The sequence below is a fragment of the Heteronotia binoei genome, unplaced genomic scaffold (assembly GCF_032191835.1).
Source record: "Heteronotia binoei isolate CCM8104 ecotype False Entrance Well unplaced genomic scaffold, APGP_CSIRO_Hbin_v1 ptg000795l, whole genome shotgun sequence".
In the NCBI taxonomy this organism is placed as follows: Eukaryota; Metazoa; Chordata; class Lepidosauria; order Squamata; family Gekkonidae; genus Heteronotia; species Heteronotia binoei.
In genome coordinates, this window is record NW_026800092.1 from 65834 (window position 1) to 89494 (window position 23661).

Sequence of the window (23661 nt, forward strand, 5' to 3'; positions counted from 1 at the left end):
AAGGACAAAGTTGGAGGTGAGGTGAAAGACCTCTGCCCGAAACGCCAGAGATTGGCTGCCAGTCTGAGTTGGCAATACTGTTCTTAATGCACTGAGGGTCTGATTTGGTAGATGGCAGCTTCATGGGTTTGTGTGAGTGGGTTTCAAATGGAATCCTTGTCTCCCCACCCCCCTTCAGAAAGTTCCCAGTTCAATCCCCGGCTTCTCCAAGGATCTGACGTGAAGGACCTCTGCTTGAAACCCTGGAGAGCTGCTGCCAGTCTGAGTAGGCAAGGCAGACCTCAGTGGGTCAAGGGTCTGATTCAGTAGAGGTCAGGTTCATGAGAGACCTCGGCCGTTGAGGAACTGCCCTTCGCATTCTTCTGCCAGCTGACCACTCGGCCTCTGAGTCGACCCCAGGGGAGTGGTGCCGTTTGAGGAATGGCTGCAAACCCAGAGGGGCCCAGGACAGCTTGCTGGCTGCCTGCAGTTGCAATCCCAGATAACCCTTGATGTGGACAGAGGATGAATGGCAGCTCCACAGCGGGGCCCCTCCACCTGGCGCAAGTGTAACCCCAACCCCAAAGATAGAAACACAGAGTTGGAAGGGAGCTCCAGGGTCATCTAGTCCAACCCCCTGCACAATGCAGGAGACTCACAAACCCCTCCCCCTACATTCACAGGATCCTCATTGCTGTCAGATGGCCATCTAGCCTCTGTTTAAAAACCTCCATGGAAGGAGAGCCCACCACCTCCCGAAGAAGCCTGTTCCACTGAGGAACCGCTCTAATGGTCAGGAATCCTAGAGCTGGAAGGGACTTCCACGGTCATCTAGTCCAACCCCCTGCACAATGCAGGAGACTCACAAACACCTCCCCCTAAATTCACAGGATCCTCATTGCTGTCAGATGGCCATCGAGCCTCTGTTGAAAAACCTCCAAGGAAGGAGAGCCCACCACCTCCACAGGAGGAAGCCTGTTCCACTGAGGAACCGCTCTAATGGTCAGGAATCCTAGAGTTGGAAGTGACCTCCAGAGTCATCTAGTCCAACCCCCTGCACAATGCAGGAAACTCACAAACGCCTCCCCCTAAATTCACAGGATCCTCATTCCTGTCAGGTGGCCATCTAGCCTCTGTTGAAAAACCTCCAAGGAAGGAGAGCCCACCACCTCCTGCAGAAGCCTGTTCCACTGAGAAATCGCTCTAACGGTCAGGAAGTTCTTCCTAATGTTGAGCTGGAAACTCTTGGTTTAATTTCAACCCATTGGTTCTGGTCCTACCTTCTGGGGCCAAAGAAAACAATTCTACCCCATTCTCTATATGACAGCCCTTCAAGTCCTTGAAGATGGCGATCACAGAATCCTATAGTTGGAAGGGACCTCCAGGGTCCTCTAGTCCAAACCCCTGCACAATGCAGGAAATTCACAAACAGCTCCCCCTAAATTCACAGGATCGTCATTGCTGTCAGATGGCCATCTACCCTCTGTTGAAAACCCTCCAAGGAAGGAGAGCCCACCACCTCCTGAGGAAGCCCTTTCATAGAATCCTAAAGTTGGAAGGGACCTCCAGGGTCATCTAGTCCAACCCCCTGACAATGCAGGAAACACACAAACACCTCCTAAATTCACAGGATCCTCATTGCTGTCAGATGGCCATCTAGCCTCTGTTTAAAAACCTCCATGGAAGGAGAGCCCACCACCTCCCGAGGAGGAAGCCTGTTCCACTGAGGAACTGCTCTAACGGTCAGGAAGTTCTTCCTAATGTTGAGCCGGAAACTCTTCGGATTTATTTTGCAAATAACACCTCACCCTTTTCTCCTTTAGCACTCTTTCCACCCCCTGGCCTCACCTCAGTGGTGTGGAGGTGTGACTTCAGAGGCCTACCTGGAATGGGCTGGAGCCCCGCTCCCCCTCGCGATGAGGGCAGGTGGGACACGTGCTCCCGAAGCGCTCTTTATTTGAAAATGTGGCTGGCAAATATTAAAAGAGAAACGCATCACAGGGCACTGTTAGCTTGTGCAGTCTTGGGAGTGAGCGGCTGTAGCCAGGCGAGGGCCCGATCCTCCGCAGCTCCGGTTGGCGTGGGCTCCCTGGTGGCGTGAGTTCCTGGAAAGCGCCCCCTGGTGAGGCAACAGTGACGGTGCCATCCACAGGGGAAGCAGCTCCTGCCCAGAGTTCCCTTTGGCGGGTGTGAGAGAAAATCAGCAACCAGGGAAGTCTCAGCTCTGCTCAGAAGAAACCCTTCCATTGTGTGTGGGCGGGGCCTATAAGACTCCACCCCATTGGGGAGGAGCATGGCACAGAAGAGAGGCTTGGCACAGTGCTTTTTCTGCCCTCCCCCTCCTAGGGACCCCCTGACACTTCACCTTCTGCCCAGAGGGCTTAGGAACACGAGGAGGGCGGGTTGGAGAGGGGGGGAGTTTGGCTGCCATATGCTGGGATGCCCTTGCGTGGCCAATGACCTGCCTGGTTTCCCCTGTGCCGTCTAGAGATCTCTCCCCTCCTCCTCCAGCGTCGAGCCCCTGCCTGGCACTGTGATCCCTGTGAGCCTCCTTACGTGCAAAACTGCTCTACTGCTCTATTCTTAACCTAGGATGCAGGGGGCAGCGGCCCCCTTCTCGCGGCTGGATCGGATCGGGCCCTCAGTAGTTGCTCGGCCTCTTCCGGACCTTCTTGGGCTTGATGTTCATGCGGCGCCAGACGGCAGCGGTGGAGCGGTCGAGCTTCGTGACGCCGCTGAAATCGAAGGACTTCAGGTTGGGCAGGGTGGAGATGACGTAGCTCCTGGGGAGGGGGAAGGCACGGGGCGGGGTCTGTTAGTTGTGGGCTCCTTCAGAGACAGTGAGAAGCAAGGGCCTCCCTCTCCCCTCTCCCTCCCCCCACCTGGCTGTGCACAGGAGGCAAAAGCTCAACTCTGGTCAACGCAACTCAAGACTGACTTTGATGGAGCGAGGTTCTGACTCACAAGGCAGCTTCATATGTTTATATGGAAGAGAAGTGGGGACTCAAACCCGGTTCTCCCAGATAAGAGCCCGCACACTCAGCTCCTGCACCAAGCTGGCTCTCGTTGCAGCTCCCCTCCCCAGCCTCTACCCCCAAATCTCCATGATTTTTCCAACCTGGAGAAGGGAACCCTTCCCCCTCACTGGTAGGGAACCAGGCAGCCTTAGGTAGGAAAGCTGAGAGCTGGGTGTGCCCCTCCCCTGCCTTGATCTGCCCTCTCTGATCAGTGGTGCTCCTAGCCCTCTGGCTTAAGATCCTTTGTCTCTATAACAAATCGTGATGAGGCTGATTACAATACCCCACCCCCCCCACCCCCGCCGCTCCCCAGTCGTCAAAAAAACAGTCAAGCTGCCCTTGCATTGCATGATTATGTCCCTTCACAGCACTAAGGCCACTGCGCATGAACTGGGCCTGCTAGGAAACCCGTGGGGGCTAGTCGAATGCTGTGGCACTGCCCTTCTGGGCACCTAAAAGGTCAAGGTAGTCCCCTGTGCAAGCATCAGTCGTTTCTGACTCTGGGGTGATGTTGCATCACAACGTTTTCACGGCAGACTTTTTTACAGGGTGGTTTGTCATTGCCTAGGGGGAGGGACGGTGGCTCAGTGGTAGAGCATCTGCTTGGGAAGACCCTGGAGAGCCAAAGGGAGGGATGGTGGCTCAGAGAGGTGAAGCTGCAATGGACCAAGAGAGGTGAAGCTGCAATGCACCCGCAACCAGGCCTTCTCCTCTGTAGCCCCGAGCCTATGGAACCAACTCCCAGAGGAAATGCGGGCCCTGCGGGACCTTGAACAATTCCGCAGGGCCTGCAAGACCTTCCTCTTCCGACTGGCCTTCGCTGAAGAAAGAAGCTGCTAAGGATAACCGCCACCACAAAAGAACGAATAGCAATAGCACTTTTATTAATTTAATTTAATTGATTGATTGATTTTAAACTTGTCAGAATTTTGAATGCTGGATGTAACTTTGTTTTTATATAATGCTGTTAGCCGCCCTGAGCCTGCTCCGGCGGGGAGGGCGGGATACAAATAAAAATTATCTATCTATCTAATCCCTGGCATCTCCAACTAAAAAGGGTCCAGGCAAGTAGGCCTGAAAAACCTCAGCTGGAGACCCTGGAGAGCCATGAATGGGGCTGTGGCTCAGTGGTAGAGCATCTGCTTGGTTAGCAGAAGGTCCCAGGTTCAATCCCCGGCATCTCCAACTAAAAATGGCCCAGGCAAGTAACCATGAAAAACCTCAGCTGGAGACCCTGAAGAGCCATGAATGGGGCTGTGGCTCAGTGGTAGAGCATCTGCTTGGTAAGCAGAAGTTCCCAGGTTCAATCCCCGGCATCTCCCAAAAGGGTCCAGGCAAAGAGGTGTGAAAATCCTCAGCTTGAGACCTTGGAGAGCCGCTGCCAGTCTGAGAAGACAATACTGACTTTGATGGACCAAAGGTCTGATTCAGTATAAGGCAGCTTCATATGTTCATATGTTCCCCAGTCATCTACACTCTCCCCCCAGCAAGCTGGAGACTCATTTGACCAACCTCGGAAGGATGGAAGGCTGAGTCGACCTGGAGCCGGCTACCTGAACCAGCTTCTGCCGGGATCGAACTCAGGTTGTGAGCAGAGAGCTCGGACTGCAGTACAGCAGCTTTACCACTCTGTGCCACGGGGCTGCTAAAGGTAAAGGTAGTCTCCTGTGAAAGCACCAATAGTTTCTGACTCACATTACCGACCTCGGAAGGATGGAAGGCTGAGTCGACCTGGAGCCGGCTACCTGAACCCAGCTTCTGCCGGGATCGAACTCAGGTCGTGAACAGAGAGCTCAGACTGCAGTACTGCAGCTTTACCACTCTGCGCCACGGGGCTATTTCTGGGCACCCAGGAGGCATCAGAAGGGCAAACCAAAGAGTCACAGTGTGATCCACGACCCCTTCTTAGGGAGGAAAGCTCCAACTCCTGGGCTGTTTTGTTCAGGGGAAAGGAAATAGCTCCTCTTGACTTTCAGGAGGTCACCTATTGTGCCCTTGAGCCCACTGCCCTTTTGGAAGTGAGATTTGCCAGCTTCATTCAGGCCTCGGTTGAAATACAGGCCGGAGTCTTGGCCCTGCAACGTGCAGCAAACAATAAGGGAGTGGACCTGAATTCTCCCCCTGCGAAAGCCAGCAGCTGCCAGCTAACAACATTGCTGGTCTGAAGCCTTTCCCCCTCTTCCGTCGTGATGTGTGACTGCTGGTTCTCCTTTCGGCCTCTCCTTCCTCTTTCCCAGAGCAGCTTTGGAGGCCCACAGAGGAAGCTGCTACGGATCCTTTCCAGAGCCCAGTCTGTTGTTTTCCCAGGAGCGAGGAGCAGCCGTCCGGGGCTGAGGATCGAAGCATCTGCAGGCCTCTGTCCAAATGTTCCTACCTGAGGATTGAGATCACAGGGAGGAGCCCTCCTGACTCGCCCACCAATCAAAGAAACTCACCTGGCAGGCACACGAGACAGGGCCTTTTCGGTGGCAGCCCTGTGATTATGGAACAGCCTCCCCAGGGGAGTGTGCCTGGCCCTACACTCAGAAAGCCAGTTTGGTGTAGCGGTTAAGTGTGCGGACTCTTATCTGGGAGAACCTGGTTTGATTCCCGACTCCTCCACTTGTAGCTGCTGGAATAGCCTTGGGTCAGCCAGAGCTCTGGCAGAGGTTGTCCTTGAAAGAGCAGCTGCTGTGAGAGCCCTCTCAGCCCCACCCGCTTCCCAGGGTGTCTGTTGTGGGGGGAGAAAATACAGGAGATTGCAAGCCGCTCTGAGACTCTGATTCAGAGAGAAGGGCGGGGTATAAATCTGTAGTCATCTCCTCCTCAGTCTTTAGGAGGTGGAAGACAGCTTTATTTAGGACTGCTTTGGTTAAAGCAGCGGCCCCGTGGCGCAGAGTGGTAAAGCAGCAGTACTGTGGTCTGAACTCTCTGCTCACGACTTGAGTTCGATCCCCGGTGGAAGCTGGGTTTTCAGGTAGCCGGCTCCAGGTTGGCTCAGCCTTCCCTCCGTCCGAGGTCAGTCAAAGGAGTCCCCAGCTTGCTGGGGGGAAAGCGTAGAGGACTGGGGAAGGCAATGGCAAACCACCCCGTAAAAAGTCTCCCGTGAAAACGTTGTGAAAGCAACGTCACCCCAGAGTCGGAAACGACTGGTGCTTTCACAGGGGACCTTTCCTTTCCCTTTCCTTTCCTTGGTTAAAGCAGCCTAAAACTGTGGTTTTAAAATTTTGGCTTTATGCATTTTTATGTCTGCTAAATATTTTGAATAAAGATCAGACCAACTGGCTGAAGCAGTGCCCAGGTACTCCCCCCCCCCACCCGGCCTGATCCCTCCTCTGCCCTGTCGGACTTGGTCTGATTTCTCCTTCTGCATAATTCTGCCTGGCGGGAAAACTCAGCCCTTGAAAACCTTCTTCTGCGCCTCCTCTGTCTTCCGAGCGTCCGCCGTCTCCTGCCTGCCCACTTCCTCCTGGCCCTCCCGTTTTCAGAGATGTAGATCCTCTGGCTGAAGGCTGCAGCTGGCAACTCTGTCCCTCCGCACAGGGTCATCTCCGCTCACACACAGCCCCATCTCCCCTGTCCTGAGGCTGCCGGGGCTTACCTGTAGCCCTTCTCCTCTTCTATGGGGTTTCCGTGCAGGGTGAGGCTGCGCAGGTGGGGGAGCACGGCCAGTTTGTCGACGTCCGACAGCTGGTGGATGCTGTTCCCGTGGAGGTTGAGGTTGCGCAGGTTGTAGTAGGTAGCCAGCACCTGCGGGCAGAAGGCCAAAGCAGAGATCTTAGCAAGGGGGGGAAGATGGAGAGTACGGCAAGGGACGGGACAAAGGTTAAGAGCAGGGGTGGCCAAACTGCAGCTCGGGAGCCACATGTGGCTCTTTCACAGATACTGGGTGGCTGTTAACGCCCCCTCTGCTCCATCAGCCGGCTTGGAGAAGGCCCTTTCGCTCTCCAAATCACTTGTCCAAGCAAAGCCAGCTGGTGGCTAGGGAAAGGCATTTAAAGTTAAAGTTTCCTCCCTCCCTTCCCTCCCTTCTCCCCTCCCTCCCTTCTCCCCTCCCTCCCTCCTCCCTTTCCTTCCTTCCCCCCTCCCTTCCTCCCTCCCTTCCCTTCTTTCCTCCCTCCCTCCTCCCTTTTCTCCCTCCCTCCCTCCCTTTCCTTCCTTCCTCCCTTCTCTTCCTCCCTTCCCTTCCTTCCTCCCTTTCCTCCCTCCCTCCATTCCCTTCCTCCCTCCCTTCTTGCTTTCCTTCCTCCCTCCTCCCTTCCCTTCCTTGCTCCCTTCCCTTTCTTCCTCCCTTCCCTTTCCTTCCTCCCTCCCTCTTCCCTTCCCTTCCTTCCCTCCTCCCTCCCTTCCCTTCCTTCAACATCTTACTTTATTCTATCTGGCTCTTACGTTAAGCATGTTTGCCCACCCCTGGGTTAGAGCTTTGGAGTAGCCCCAAGGGAGACCCGGGTTCAAGCCCCTCCACTCCCATGAACCTTACTGAGTGATCACGAACTCTTCGGTCTCATTCAGCATCGCCCGCTCGCAAGGGGGTGGGGGGAGGATACATGAGGTTCCCAACCTTTTTGAGCCCTGGGGGCACCTGTGGAATTCTGACACAGCATGGTGGGTGCGGCCACAAAACAGCTGCCGCAAGAAGCGGAGCCAGCGGCAAAATGGCTGCCGCAGGAGGCTGAGCCGGCCACAAAATGGCTGCTGCAGCTTACCTTCGGTCACATAGTGATGATCCTTGCACTGTACTGTGGGGCAGCTGCTGCTGAGGCAACATTCTCAAAACATCTGCAAGGCTAATCACATTTCCAGTGGCCAATCAGGAGGCCTGTTGGACGGAAGCATTTGGTGCCAGTGACCTGTTGTCAATGTTGTCCTGACCTCCATGGATTAAAAAATAAAAAACGGAACATGAATAGAAGTTGAACTAGGTAAAGTTGCTGAGCCGTTGGGTTAGAACGGGTAAAAAGAAGGCCTTCTTCACCTAAAGGGTCATTAACACGTGGAATTCACTCCCACAGGAGGTGGTGGCAGGTACAAGCATCGCCAGCTTCAAGAGGGGACTGGATAAGCATATGGAGCAGAGGTTCATCCGTGGTTATTAGCCACAGTATATTGTTGGAACTCTCTGTCTGGGGCAAGTGAAGCTCTGTCTTCTCGTGCTTGGGGAGGGGGCACAGTGAGAGGGCTTCTAGTGTCCTGCCCCCACTGGTGGACCTCCTGATGGTACGTGGTGTTTGTTTGTTTTTTGGCCACTGCGTGACACAGAGTGTTGGACTGGAGGGGCCATTGGCCTGATCCAACAGGGCTTCTCTTATGTGACACAGAGTGTTGGACTGGAGCGGCCATTGGCCTGATCCAACAGGGCTTCTCTTATGTTCTTATGTGACACAGAGTGTTGGACTGGATGGGCCATTGGCCTGATCCAACAGGGCTTCTCTTATGTGACACAGAGTGTTGGACTGGAGCGGCCATTGGCCTGATCCAACAGGGCTTCTCTTATGTGACACAGAGTGTTGGACTGGAGCGGCCATTGGCCTGATCCAACAGGGCTTCTCTTATGTTCTTATGTGACACAGAGTGTTGGACTGGAGGGGCCATTGGCCTGATCCAACAGGGCTTCTCTTATGTGACACAGAGTGTTGGACTGGAGGGGCCACTGGCCTGATCCAACAGGGCTTCTCGTATGTTCTTATGTGACACAGAGTGTTGGACTGGATGGGCCCTTGTCCTGATCCAACAGGGCTTTTCTTATGTGACACAGAGTGCTGGACTGGAGGGGCCACTGGCCTGATCCAACAGGGCTTCTCTTATGTTCTTATGTGACGCAAAGTGTTGGACTGGAGGGGCCACTGGCCTGATCCAACAGGGCTGTTCTTATGTGACACAGAGTGTTGGGACTGGAGGGGCCACTGGCCTGATCCAACAGGGCTTCTCTTATGTTCTTATGTGACACAGAGTGTCGGACTGGAGGGGCCACTGGCCTGATCCAACATGGCTTCTCTGATGTTCTTATGTGACACAGAGTGTTGGACTGGAGGGGCCACTGGCCTGATCCAACAGGGCTTCTCTTATGTTCTTATGTTAACTTTCCTTCCACTGTGGAATTTCTCTGTTCATAGAATCAGAGAGTTGGAAGGGTCATCTAGTCCAAACCCCCCTCACAATGCAGGAGCTTCACAAATACATTCCCCTCCATGCCCAGAAGATGGCAAAACCCTTAAGGATCCCTGGCCAAAGTGGCCTGGAGGAAAACTGCTGCCTGCCAAAGTGAGGAACAGCATTTCATTAGGTTTGTAGGGAAGAAGAACTGCAGATTTATACCCCGCCCTTCTCTGAGAATCAGTCTCAGAGCGGCTCACAATCTCCTTTCCTTTGCTCCCCCACAACAGACACCCTGTGAGGTGGATGGGGATGAGAGAGCTCTCCCAGAAGCTGCCCTTTCAAGGACAACTCGTTCAAGAGCTATGGCTGACCCAAGGCCATTCCAGCTGCTGCAACTCTCTTCTCTCAGATAAGAGTCCTCACACTTCACCACCACACCAAGAATCATGAGAAATAAGCACTGATGCAACCCCCCTGTCCTCTCTCTTGATCTGCCGTCTACCCTCTGTTTGAAAACCTCCAAGGAAGGAGAGCCCACCACCTCCCAAGGAGGAAGCCTGTCCCCCTGAAGAACTGCTCTAGCGGTCAGGAATCATAGAGTTGGAAGGGAGCTCCAGGGTCATCTAGTCCAACCCCTTGTGCGATGCAGGAAACTCACAAACGCCTCCCCCTAAATTCACAGGATCTGCATTGCTGTCAGATGGCCATCCAGCCTCTGTTGAAAAACCTCCAAGGAAGGACAGCCCACCACCTCCCGAGGAGGAAGCCTGTTCTACTGAGAAACACTCTAAACTCACAAATACCTCCCCCTAAATTCACAGGATCCTCTTTGCTGTCAGACGGCCATCTAGCCTCTGTTTGAAAACCTCCAAGGAAGGAGAGCCCACCACCTCCCGAGGACGAAGCCTGTTCCACTGAGGAACCACTCTAAACTCACAAATACCTCTCCTTAAATTCACAGCATTGGAGAAAGTCCAGAGAAGGGCAACTAGAATGATTAAAGGGCTGGAGCACTTTCCCTATGAAGAAAGGTTGAAACGCTTGGGGCTCTTTAGCTTGGAGAAACGTCGACTGCGGGGTGATATGATAGAGGTTTACAAGATAATGCATGGGATGGAGAAAGTAGAGAAAGAAGTACTTTTCTCCCTTTCTCACAATACAAGAACTCGTGGGCATTCGATGAAATTGCTGAGCAGACAGGTTAAAACGGATAAAAGGAAGTACTTCTTCACCCAAAGGGTGATTAACATGTGGAATTCTCTGCCACAGGAGGTGGTGGCGGCCACAAGTATAGCCACCTTCAAGAAGGGTTTAGATAAAAATATGGAGCAGAGGTCCATCAGTGGCTATTAGCCACAGTGTATGTGTGTATATAAAATTTTTTGCCACTGTGTGACACAGAGTGTTGGACTTGATGGGCCGTTGGCCTGATCCAACATGGCTTCTCTTATGTTCTTATGATCCTCTTTGCTGTCAGATGGCCATCTAGCCTCTGTTTGAAAACTTCCAAGGAAGGAAGGAAGAAGAAGAAGAAGATATTGGATTTATATCCCGCCCTCCACTCCGAAGAGTCTCAGAGCGGCTCACAATCTCCTTTACCTTCCTCCCCCACAACAAGCACCCTGTGAGGTGGGTGGGGCTGAGAGAGCTCTGACAGAACCCGCCCTTTCAAGGGCAGCTCTGCGAGAGCTCTGGCTGACCCAAGGCCATTCCGGCAGCTGCAAGCGGAGGAGTGGGGAATCAAACCTGGTTCTCCCAGATAAGAGAGCTCTGGCTGACCCAAGGCCATTCCAGCAGCTGCAAATGGAGGAGTGGGGAATCAAACCCTGTTCTCCCAGATAAGAGAGCTGTGGCTGACCCAAGGCCATTCCAGCAGGTGCAAGTGGAGGAGTGGGGAAACAAACCCAGTTCTCCCAGATAAGAGAGCTCTGGCTGACCCAAGGCCATGCAAGCAGCTGCAAGTGGAGGAGTGGGGAAACAAACCCAGTTCTCCCAGATAAGAGAGCTCTGGCTGACCCAAGGCCATTCCAGCAGGTGCAAGTGGAGGAGAGGGGAATCAAACCCGGTTCTCCCAGATAAGAGAGCTGTGGCTGACCCAAGGCCATTCCAGCAGGTGCAAGTGGAGGAGAGGGGAATCAAACCCGGTTCTCCCAGATAAGAGAGCTCTGGCTGACCCAAGGCCATTCCAGCAGGTGCAAGTGGAGGAGAGGGGAATCAAACCCGGTTCTCCCAGATAAGAGAGCTGTGGCTGACCCAAGGCCATTCCAGCAGGTGCAAGTGGAGGAGTGGGGAATCAAACCCGGTTCTCCCAGATAAGAGAGCTCTGGCTGACCCAAGGCCATTCCAGCAGGTGCAAGTGGAGGAGAGGGGAATCAAACCCGGTTCTCCCAGATAAGAGAGCTCTGGCTGACCCAAGGCCATTCCAGCAGGTGCAAGTGGAGGAGTGGGGAATCAAACCCGGTTCTCCCAGATAAGAGTCCGCACACTTACGCACTACACCAAACTGGCTCCCGAGGAGGAAGCCTGTTGCACTGTTGCCTGTTGCACTGAGGAACCCCTCTAAACTCACAAACCCCTCCCCCTAAATTCACAGGATCCTCATTGCTGTCAGGTGGCCATCTAGCCTCTGTTTGAAAACCTCCAAGGAAGGAGAGCCCACCACCTCCCCAGGAGGAAGCCTGTTCCACTGAGGAACCGCTCTAAGTTCTTCCTCCTGTTTCGCTGAATCCCCTTGATTTAATTTCAACCCTGAGTTCTGGTCCGGCCGGGAGCAATAGAAAACCACTCCACACCAGCTGCCCCACTTAGTTCTCCGTGCCCCCCCCCATCCCTTCCGCCTGCTCCGTGTGCCCCTCGCTGCTCAGAGCTGGCTTGGGTACCGGGTCAATGGAGGGCAGGTCGTTGAAGGAGAGGTCGATCCAGTAGATGTCTTCCGGGTGCGCCAGCAGCTGCTTCATGATGTCCGTGAACTCGGTCAGGTCGTTGATGGTGTTGTTGTTGAGGCGGATGGCCTGGGTCACCAAGAGCCCTTCCTGTGTCCGCTTAATGGGTTTCAAGCTTGGGCGTGGCTCCTCGGTCAGCAGGTCTGGGGGAGAAGCAGAAAGCAAGTGAGCGGGGGTGGGGGGGGTGGCTATGCAGGGAGAAACGTGGCCCCGGGACAGTGACTCCCTGGTGGGGCAAGAGTTCTTGGCTCTGGAATAGGTAGAGTGTGCCTGAGCACGTGCAGAGTATCTTTCCACTAAGTGACCACAGTCCTTAACTGTTAGGCTTCAGGGTAGCTCAGGGGTGAACATATGAAGCTGCCTTATACTGAATCAGACCCTCGGTCCATCAAAGTCAGTATTGTCTTCTCAGACTGGCAGCGGCTCTCCAGGGTCTCAAGCCGAGGTTTTTCATGCCTACTTGCCTGGACCCTTTTTAGTTGGAGATGCCGGGGACTGAACCTGGGACCTTCTGCTTACCAAGCAGATGCTCTGCCACTGAGCCACAGCCCCATTCATGGCTCTCCAGGGTCTCAAGCTGAGGTTTTTCACGCCTATTTGCCTGGACCCTTTTTTTGGAGATGCCGGGGATTGAACCTGGGACCTTCTGCTTCCCAAGCAGATGCTCTGCCCCTGAGCCACAGCCCCATTCATGGCTCTCCAGGGTCTCAAGCTGAGGTTTGTCACGCCTATTTGCCTGGACCCTTTTTTTGGAGATGCCGGGGATTGAACCTGGGACCTTCTGCTTCCCAAGCAGATGCTCTACCACTGAGCCACCGTCCCTCCCCAAAATCAGAAGTCACCCATCGAGTTTATTCTTGAAAGGGCTAATGAGATCCCAGCCCCCAAATTTCTATTAGTAAAACTATGGACATATGAAGCTGCCTTCTACTGAATCCGACCCTCAAAGGTCCATCAAAGTCAGTCTTGTCTACTCAGACTGGCAGCGGCTCTCCAGGGTCTCAAGCCGAGGTTTTTCATGCCTACTTGCCTGGACCCTTTTTAGTTGGAGATGCCGGGGACTGAACCTGGGACCTTCTGCTTACCAAGCAGATGCTCTACCACTGAGCCACCGTCCCTCCCCTATTACAGTGGGTAATAGTGGCTCTCCAGATGTTTTTTTTTTTGCCTACAACTCCCATCAGCCCCAGCCACTGGCCATCCTGGCTGGGGCTGATGGGAGTTGTAGGCAAAAAAATATCTGGAGAGCCACTGTTCTCCACCCCTGAGCTAGCTGGGACTCGTCAGATCTTGGAAGCTAGCAGGGCCAGCCCCGGCAGGGGTTTGGATGCGAATGTCAAGCCCCAATCTTTCTCCATAATCAAGCTTTTTGCTGGTTAATCAAAAGTTGCTTTATTGTAGGAACTCAATAGCTTGCTCCTTGAAAGCGATGCCACACATAGCATTGAAGAGTATCTTATAAGCAGACTTCAAAAGGCAGGGTTACAGTTAACTTCAAAAGGATAACATAAAGATGCAAATTCAGTTATAGGTTCAAAGGCTACTCACTAGTATCTCTTTTATGACTAAAGAACATCAGCTAATAAAAACATCTCTTCTCACACATTCTCTGGGAACCGATAAGACCTGGCTGTGTGAATCTGGGGGAGAGGCACTCTACACCGTTAGCACAAGGTTACTCTAAACATCCTGGGTCCAGATGGATTTATTATGCACTCATTGAAGAATAAAGAAACGGGGAGAAGAGGGCGGGGCGGGGGGAAGGCTCTGCTTTGTCTCCAGCCTGTCTGTTAAACACATATAGAAACAGCATATAGAAATAGCATTCTTGACAGCGAGACCACCCCAGAAGTCCAGCGTTGCTATGCTGAGGCAGTCAATGGCAGGCCACCTCTGTGTGTTTTGCCTTGAAAACCTTATTCTTTGTGCAATATATTTCTGTGGATACTTCTCTACATCTTTTTTCCTACAAGGTAGACCAGAGGGGTGGCCGAACTTGATTTAAAAAGAGCTGCACAGGATTAACATCAGATGTTGAAAGGGAGGGAGGAAGGCAGATAGATGGGGAGGTGGAAAGAAAGCAACTTTAAATGCATTCCCCAAGCCACCGGTTGGCTTAGCAAAATGATTTAAAGAGAGAAATGCCTTTTCCACGTCAGCAGATGTGGGGCGGCCCCACAAAGTGTGTGGAAGAGCCACAGGTGGCTCCCGAGTCACAGTTTTGCCACTGTGTTGTATAGGCACAACATAGTGGCTTCCACAGGATTTCCTATAGTGTGCCGAATTCGGCGGCTGCAGCTGGTGCAGAACGCGGCGGCTAGGCTGTTGTTGGGGCTCCCAAGGTGGGAGCACATACAGCCGGGGCTGCGCGGACTGCACTGGTTGCCAGTGGCATACCGAGTTCGCTACAAGGTGCTGGTCATTACCTTTAAAGCCCTATATGGCCGAGGACCTACCTACCTAAGGGACCGTCTCTCCCCATATGAGCCCCAGAGGGCACTGAGGTCATCTGGGAAAAACCAGTTGAATATCCCTGGGCCAAGGGAGGCCAGACTGAAAGCCACCCGGGACCGGGCCTTCTCTATTACTGCTCCATTACTGTGGAACCAACTCCCTGAGGAGGTGAGGGCCCTACGATGTTTAGAGGGATTCCGTAGGGCCTGTAAGACCCACCTTTTCAAGATGGCCTTCAACTAGCGGAAAACTGTGACAAATCTAGATATGCTGCTAGAAATGCTTTTATTCCTGAAATGTTTTACTTCTGAAATTTATTGAAACCTGTTTTAACGCCATACTGTTATGTTAATTTTAATACTCTGTAATTGTTTTAACTATTTTATAAGCATAATTGATGTAATGTGTGTTTTATGTTGTGAGCCGCCCTGAGCCTGCCCCGGCGGGGAGGGCGGGATAGAAATAAAAAAATATTATTATTATTATTATTTCTCCCCTATTACTTCCTTGTTGTTTTAGTAATAAACTTACTAAGAGTCCTGTGGCTCAGAGCGTTAAAGCTGCAGCACTGCAGTCCTAAGCTCTGCTCACGACCTGAGTTCGATCCCCGGCGGAAGCTGGATTCAGGTAGCCAGCTTGAGGTTGACTCAGCCTTCATCCTTCCGAGGTCGGTCAAAGGAGTCCCCAGCTTGCTGGGGGGAAAGTGTAAAAGACTGGGGAAGGCAAACCACCCCCGTAAAAAAAGTCTTCCGTGAAAACGTTGTGAAAGCAAGGTCACCCCCAGAGTCGGAAACGACTGCTGCTTGCACAGGGGACCTTTCCTTTCCTGTTTTAGTACTGGCTAGAAGAACACCTTCTCAGCAGACCACTGTAGATGTTCTCCAGTCAACCCTGATGGCTGCTTACCCGGGAATCCTGGGTCTCAGGGAGTTTCCCAGCATAGAAAGACATGGTCCCCCCTTCTTTTTTACACAGAGGCAGGCAACGGCAACCCACACCCAAAGTGTTTTGCCTTAGAAACATCTCCAGGGTGCAAGCCAACTGCAACTTGATAACACTTCCCACCCCCAGACTGGCCCTGCCTTTCTTTTAGACTGGACTTAAGGAAAGTGCCAGAGAGGCAAAGCAGAAGATTCATGGTGGAAAGGTCGATCTGTGGCTATTGGCCATGGCGGCTGAGGGGAACCTCCACATTCAGGGGAACTAAACCTCTGAATCCCTAAGATAGCAGGTAGCATCGGGGGAAGCCCTTCGCCTCTTTACCCTGTTGCTGAAGAAGATATTGGATTTATATCCTGCCCTATACTCTGAGTCTCAGAGTGGTCACAATCTCCTTTATCTTCCTCCCCCCACAACAGACACCCTGTGAGGTGGGTGGCGCTGAGAGAGCTCTCCCAGAAGCTGCCCTTTCAAGGACAGCTCTGCGAGAGCTATGGCTGACCCAAGGCCATTCCAGCAGGTGCAAGTGGAGATGTGGGGAATCAAATCTGGTTCTCCCAGATAAGAGTGCACACACTTAACCACTACGCCAAACTGGCTCTCTTGGCTTTCCAGGAGAACTGATTGGCCACTACTTGATAAGACCACAGGATGCTGGACTAGATGGACATGGATATATATATATATATATATATATATATACAGGGGGAAAGACATAGGATGCAGCATCCTACAGGGGAAAGACATAGGATGCAGCATCCTACGGGGGAAAGACATAGGATGCAGCATCCTACAGGGGAAAGACATAGGATGCAGCATCCTACGGGGGAAAGACATAGGATGCAGCATCCTACAGGGGAAAGACATAGAATGCAGCAGCCTACAGGGGAAAGACATAGGATGCAGCATCCTACAGGGGAAAGACACAGGATGCAGCATCCCTATAAAATGCTTTGTGGTCCCTTCTGCTAGATGTCAGCAGGAACCTATGGGCAGACTCTGCAGCCTACAGTGGCTATCTTCCCTGGGCACTCATTTGCTTCGGGACTGAACGATCCCCCCCCCCCCCCAAATAAGCAGTACCTGCCCCTCCATAATTTCTACCTGACCTTGCCTAGCTGTTAAGGGAGTTTCTGACTTGCCAGTATATACTTTTAATCCCGAGCACTTGGCGAAGCCTCGAAAAAAGTGGGAGGGGGCAGGCAAGATATTCAAGCTGTACCTTGTACAAAGTTGATCCCTCGGAAGGAGAAGTCCAGGGGAGGGGCCTGCACGGGAGCTTTACTGTGACTCCACCGTGTGCACATCTTTCCGGCTAAGCTAGCAAAACACAAACCAAACAATCAAAAACATTGGCATTGGCTGCAGGGCTGTGGTAGCTGAAGAAACTGTCAGGGCTGGGTCACCATCCAAGGCGCCAGAGTGGCTGCAGGAGGCGGTGGACGCTACTCCACCACTTTGTCTCTTCCATCCATCAGTGGCCAAGAGGCGCCTGCCATGACCTGCCTTGCTGTCCCGGCCCTACGGAGAGACCTTCCGGATGGAACCTGGGTTTTTTGGCAACTGTGACAAAGAGTGTTGGACTGGAGGGGCCATTGGCCTGATCCAACATGGCTTCTCTTATGTTCTTATGTGACACAGAGTGTTGGACTGGAGGGGCCATTGGCCTGATCCAACATGGCTTCTCTTAGGTTCCTATGTGACACAGAGTGTTGGACTGGAGGGGCCACTGGCCTGATCCACCATGGCTTCTCTTAGGTTCTTATGTGACACAGAGTGTTGGACTGGAGGAGCCATTGGCCTGATCCAACATGGCTTCTCTTAGGTTCTTATGTGACACAGAGTGTTGGACTGGAGGGGCCATTGGCCTGATCCAACATGGCTTCTCTTATGTGACACAGAGTGTTGGACTGGAAGGGCCATTGGCCTGATCCACCATGGCTTCTCTTAGGTTCTTATGTGACACAGAGTTGGTTGTTGTAAGCCGCCCTGAGCCACTCGTGGGAAGGGCGGGATATAAATCCCGGAATAAATAAATAAATAAATAAATAAGTGTTGGACTGGAGGGGCCATTGGCCTGATCCAACATGGCTTCTCTTATGTTCTTATGTGACACAGAGTGTTGGACTGGATGGGCCACTGGCCTGATCCAACATGGCTTCTCTTAGGTTCTTATGTGGCACAGAGTGCTGGACTGGAGGGGCCATTGGCCTGATCCACCATGGCTTCTCTTATGTGACACAGATGGACTGGAGAGGCCATTGGCCTGATCCAACAAGGCTTATGTTCTTATGTGACACAGTGTTGGACTGGATGGGCCACTGGCCTGATCCAACAGGGCTTCTCTTATGTTCTTATGTGACACAGAGTGTTGGCCTGGATGGGCCATTGGCCTGATCCAACAAGGCTTCTATTATGTTCTTATGTGACACAGAGTGTTGGACTGGATGGGCCATTGGCCTGATCCAACAGGGCTTCTCTTGTGTTCTTATATGACACAGAGTGTTGGACTGGAGGGGCCATGTTGGATTAGGCCAGTGGCCCCTCCAGTCCAACACTCTGTGTCACATAAGAACACAAGAGAAGCCCTTTTGGATCAGGCCAATGGCCCATCCAGTCCAACACTCTGTGTCACATAAGAACATCAGAGAAGCCATGTTGGATCAGGCCAATGGCCCCTCCAGTCCAACACTGTGTGTCCACATAAGAACATCAGAGAAGCCATGTTGGATCAGGCCAATGGCCCCTCCAGTCCAACACTGTGTGTCACATAAGAGAAGCCCTGTTGGATCAGGGCCAGTGGCCCCTCCAGTCCAACACTCTGTGTCACATAAGAACATAAGAGAAGCCCTGTTGGATCAGGCCAATGGCCCCTCCAGTCCAACACTGTGTGTCACATAAGAGAAGCCCTGTTGGATCAGGCCAGTGGCCCCTCCAGTCCAACACTCTGTGTCACATAAGAACATCAGAGAAGCCATGTTGGATCAGGCCAATGGCCCCTCCAGTCCAACACTGTGTGTCACATAAGAGAAGCCCTGTTGGATCAGGCCAGTGGCCCCTCCAGTCCAACACTCTGTGTCACATAAGAACATCAGAGAAGCCCTGTTGGATCAGGCCAATGGCCCATCCAGTCCAACACTCTGTGTCACATAAGAACATAAGAGAAGCCCTGTTGGATCAGGCCAATGGCCCATCCAGTCCAACATTGTGTGTCACATAAGAACATAAGAGAAGCCATGTTGGATCAGGCCAATGGGCCCCTGCAGTCCAACACTCTGTGTCACATAAGAGAAGCCCTTTTGGATCAGGCTAATGGCACCTCTAGTCCAACACTGTGTGTCACATAGGAACATAAGAGAAGCCCTGTTGGATCAGGCCAGTGGCCCCCTCCAGTCCAACACTCTGTGTCACATAAGAACATCAGAGAAGCCATGTTGGATCAGGCCAATGGCCCCTCCAGTCCAACATTCTGTGTCACATAAGAACATAAGAGAAGCCCCTGTTGGATCAGGCCAGTGGCCCCTCCAGTCCAGCACTCTGTGTCACATAAGAACATAAGAGAAGCCCTGTGGGATCAGGCCAGTGGCCCATCCAGTCTAACACTCTGTGTCACATAAGAACATAAGAGAAGCCCTGTTGGATCAGGCCAGTGGCCCCTCCAGTCCAACACTCTGTGTCACATAAGAACATAAGAGAAGCCCTGTTGGATCAGGCCAATGGCCCATCCAGTCCAACATTGTGTGTCACATAAGAACATAAGAAAAGCCATGCTGGATCAGGCAAATGGCCCCTGCAGTCCAACACTCTGTGTCACATAAGAGAAGCCCTGTTGGATCAGGCCAGTGGCCCCTCCAGTCCAACACTCTGTGTCGCATAAGAACATAAGAGAAGCCCTGTTGGATCAGGCCAGTGGCGCCTCCAGTCCAACATTCTGTGTCATATAAGAACATAAGAGAAGCCCTGTTGGATCAGGCCAATGGCCCATCCAGTCCAACATTGTGTGTCACATAAGAACATAAGAGAAGCCATGTTGGATCAGGCCAATGGCCCCTGCAGTCCAACACTCTGTGTCACATAAGAGAAGCCCTTTTGGATCAGGCTAATGGCACCCTCTAGTCCAACACTGTGTGTCACATAGGAACATAAGAGAAGCCCTGTTGGATCAGGCCAGTGGCCCCTCCAGTCCAACACTCTGTGTCACATAAGAACATCAGAGAAGCCATGTTGGATCAGGCCAATGGCCCCTCCAGTCCAACATTCTGTGTCACATAAGAACATAAGAGAAGCCCTGTTGGATCAGGCCAGTGGCCCCTCCAGTCCAGCACTCTGTGTCACATAAGAACATAAGAGAAGCCCTGTGGGATCAGGCCAGTGGCCCATCCAGTCTAACACTCTGTGTCACATAAGAACATAAGAGAAGCCCTGTTGGATCAGGCCAGTGGCCCCTCCAGTCCAACACTCTGTGTCACATAAGAACATAAGAGAAGCCCTGTTGGATCAGGCCAATGGCCCATCCAGTCCAACATTGTGTGTCACATAAGAACATAAGAAAAGCCATGCTGGATCAGGCAAATGGCCCCTGCAGTCCAACACTCTGTGTCACATAAGAGAAGCCCTGTTGGATCAGGCCAGTGGCCCCTCCAGTCCAACACTCTGTGTCGCATAAGAACATAAGAGAAGCCCTGTTGGATCAGGCCAGTGGCGCCTCCAGTCCAACATTCTGTGTCATATAAGAACATAAGAGAAGCCCTGTTGGATCAGGCCAATGGCCCATCCAGTCCAACACTCTGTGTCACACAGGGGCCAAAAAACCAGGTGCCATTAGGTGGTCCATCAGTTGGGCCAGGACACTAGAAGTCCTCCAACAGCTGCCTCCCCTAGGCACCAAGAATACAGAGCATCTCTGCCCCAGACACAAGAGCATAAGAGAAGCCATGTTGGGTCAGGACAATGGCCCATCCAGTCCAAAAGAACCCCAGGTGCCATCAGGAGGTCCATCAGTGGGGCCAGGGCACTAGAAGCCTTCCTACTGTGCCCCCCCCCCCAAAGCACCAAGAATACAGAGCATCACTGCCCCAGACATAAGAACATAAGAGAAGCCATGTTGGATCAGGCCAATGGCCCATTCAGTCCAAAAGAACCCCAGGTGCCATCAGGAGGTCCATCAGTGGGGCCAGGGCACTAGAAGCCTTCCTGCTGTGGCACCTCCAAGCACCAAGAATACAGAGCATCACTGCCCCAGACGGAGAGTTCCAACGATAAACTTTGGCTAATAGCCACTGCTGGACCTCTGCTCCATATGCTTATCCAATCCGCCATTGAAGCTGGCTATGCCTGCAGCCGCCACCACGTCCTGTGGCAGTGAGTTCCGCGTGTGAATCCCCCTTTGGGTGAAGAAGGACTTCCCACTGCTCAGGCATTTCACGGGGTCCCCCCGAGTTCTGGCATGGCGAGCAAGGGGGAAGGGCTCCCGCTGCATCCTCACGTGCTCCCTCCCCGCTCACCATAGCTGCCGGCGCGCGCCCTCCGACTCCGCGGCGCCCATCGGAACGTTGGGGGGAGGTCGCCATGGCGACGGGAACACACCTCCGCGGGGAGGGGGGAGGAGGCCCCGCCCGCTGAGCCGCGGGGCACGCCGGGAAGTGTAGTCCCCGCCTCCCCTCCCGTCCGAGGACGGCCCCGGCAGAGTCGACGGCTGGCTGCCCCCCCCTTGCCTGCGCGGAGGCCCCCGGCAGAGGCTGCGCGGCCCTCCGGCGCCCGGGAGCCCCGCTGCGGCCTAGCTGGGCCTGACGGTAGGAGCGGGACGGGGCCGGGGGAGGGACGGGAGGGGAGGCCGCGAAGCCACCACAGCCCGGCCAGGCAGGCCCCGCCACCCTCCAGGGAGACCCAGCCGCCCTCCACGCCGCGGGCTGCAGAAACAACCCCGCTCCCGCCCAAGACGCCCTCGGGCCCCACCGAGCATGCCTTGGAAGTTAAAGCGGCTTCCCTTCCGCCTCTCCTTCCCCATCTATCCCCCTCCCCCCTTCCCTCCCTCTTTCCCTCCTTCCTTCCCTCTCTCCTCCCTTCCCTCTCTCCTTCCCTCCCTCCTTCCTTTCCTTCCTCCCCTTCCTCCTTCCTTTTTTTCTTCCTCCCCTCCTTTCCTTTCCTTCCCTTTCCTTTCCTTTCCTTCCTCTCATCCCTTTCCTCCCTCCTTTCCTTCCTCCCCTCCTTCTCTCCCTCCCTCCTTCCTTTCCTTCCTCTCCCCTTTCCCTCCCTCCCTCCTCCCCTCCCTTCTTCCCTCCTCTCCTCCCTCCCCTCCTTCTCTCCTTCCCTCCCTCCCTCCCTCCTTCCTTCTTTCCTTCCTCTCCTTTCCCTCCCTCCTTCCCTCCCTCCCTCCTTCTTTCCTTCTTCCCCTCCTTGCCTCCCTCCTTCCTTCCCTGCTACCTTCCTTACCTCCCTCCCTCTCTCCTTCCTTCCTTCTTCCCTCCTTCCTCCCCTCCTTCTCTCCCTCCTTTCTTCTCCCTCTCCTTCCTTCTTTCCTTCCTCCCCTCCTTCCCTCCCTCCCTCCTTTCCTTTCCTTTCCTTCCTCTCATCCCTTCCTTCCCTCCTTTCCTTCCTCCCCTCCTTCCTCCCCTCCCTCCTTTCCTTTCCTTCCTCCCCTCCTTCCCCTCCTTCCTTCCTTCCTTCTCAAACATCTGACGTTGATTCTGTGTGGCTCTTACATTAAGCATGTTTGCCCCCCCCCCCCTGCTTCTAAGCTGTGAAGTCCTGTAAGAAAAAATTCTACTTTGTGAGCTCCTGGCATTAAAGCTGTGAGCTCCTGCATAAATTAGCTTGTTCTGGGGCCATTTTTCCCGAGCTAGGACAACCGTGTGTGAGGCGGAGGCTCACACCAGCTCAGCTTTGAGGGAACACTGCTCCAGTCTACAGGGACCCATTCCTCTGGAAAAAAATGGCTGCTGTGGAGGGTGAACTTTATGGAATTTACACCCTCCTGAAGAGCACGGAGGAATATTCTAAAATCTGATCTTGCCTGGTGCAATCCATTCGACCACTTGAGCATTTTACCATTTCTCTCAAGTCTTCTCTTAAATCGGACATTAAGAAACAGAACCAAGTTTGAGTGCAGGGGCACCTTTAAGACCAACAGAGTTTTATTCAAGATAAAAGCTTTCGTGTGGGCAGACACACTTCTTCAGATACAAAAAAAAAATGGGAGAAAAGGATTAAGCATGAAGACAGAGTTGAGAAAAGCAACAAGCTAGCATATAAAATGATGTGGACCAGTGTTCCCTCTAAGCTGAGTTAGTGTGAGCTAACTCACAGATTTTTAGCCTCCAGCTCACACGTTTTGGCTCAGGAAAAACAGCCCCAGAGCCAGGTAATTCATGCAGCAGCTCACAACCATAACGCCAGTAGCTCTCAAAGCAGAAATTTTTGCTCCCAAGACTCCACAGTTTAGAGGGAACATTGATACGGACGTTTTGAGACAAAGGAGAGACAAGAAGCCACAGCTGCACGGGGTCAACAGCTGTATGGATCAAATCAAGGGGAGACAACATTTGAAAACCTTTGTGGGTCTTAAAGGTGCTACTGGGCTCTTAACTTTATTCTGTCACTTCAGACCAACATGGCTACCCACCTAGACCTTAGGGAAGTGAAGGGTGCAGCCCAAGCACTTCGCACGGTGACTAGTAGCCTAGTCTCACCCAGAAGCTGTGTGCCAGCACAACAGCCCAGCCAGGTGACCGCCTTGGTCTTGGTCTTGCCAGCATCTTGTTGAAATTGCCGGGCTGCTCTGTTGCAGGGGTCTACAACGTCCTCCCCAGGCAAGATCAGATTTTAGAATATTCCTCTGTGTGTTGCCAGAGAGCCCAAACGATGTCAAAATTCAGGAGATCAAAAAACAGCCACTGAGAATGTTGCATAACTTAATATGCAACAACATTATTGGTAATTGACAGGTTGCTGAGTAATGCGTAAGTGTTCCGCACGCCCAGTGGTGGTTGTTGGGAGTTCTTTATTAGGAAGCTTATAATTGACATGTTGATTAATAATCCATAAATTTTCCAGATGCTGGTTGTGGGGAGTCCATTATTAGAGAGTGGCGCCTAGAGAGTCTCATAAGCTTACCCAGCAACACCCGGTGTGGTTTTACACTGTGATTGTACACTGGCATAAATCTGTGCATGGTTTATGTATCATTTATTTATTTATTGAAAATACTTTCATGCTTCCTTTTCTCTTGTTCAGGGTTCACAAGGCAGTGAACATAA

The 23661-nt window shown here is 52.9% G+C and overlaps 1 protein-coding gene across 1 annotated transcript; it reads right to left on the minus strand.

Moving 5' to 3' along the window:
* Positions 1–1918: 1918 nt before the first annotated feature.
* LRRC51 (leucine rich repeat containing 51) lies at positions 1919–20975 on the minus strand. Its single transcript, XM_060263723.1, has 5 exons — positions 20911–20975; positions 16629–16726; positions 11951–12156; positions 6577–6725; positions 1919–2762 (listed from the first exon to the last, which is right to left on the minus strand). Exons 1-5 carry the CDS (start codon positions 20949–20951, stop codon positions 2621–2623), a joined length of 636 nt encoding a protein of 211 aa, XP_060119706.1. The 5' UTR covers positions 20952–20975; the 3' UTR covers positions 1919–2620.
* Positions 20976–23661: the final 2686 nt, after the last annotated feature.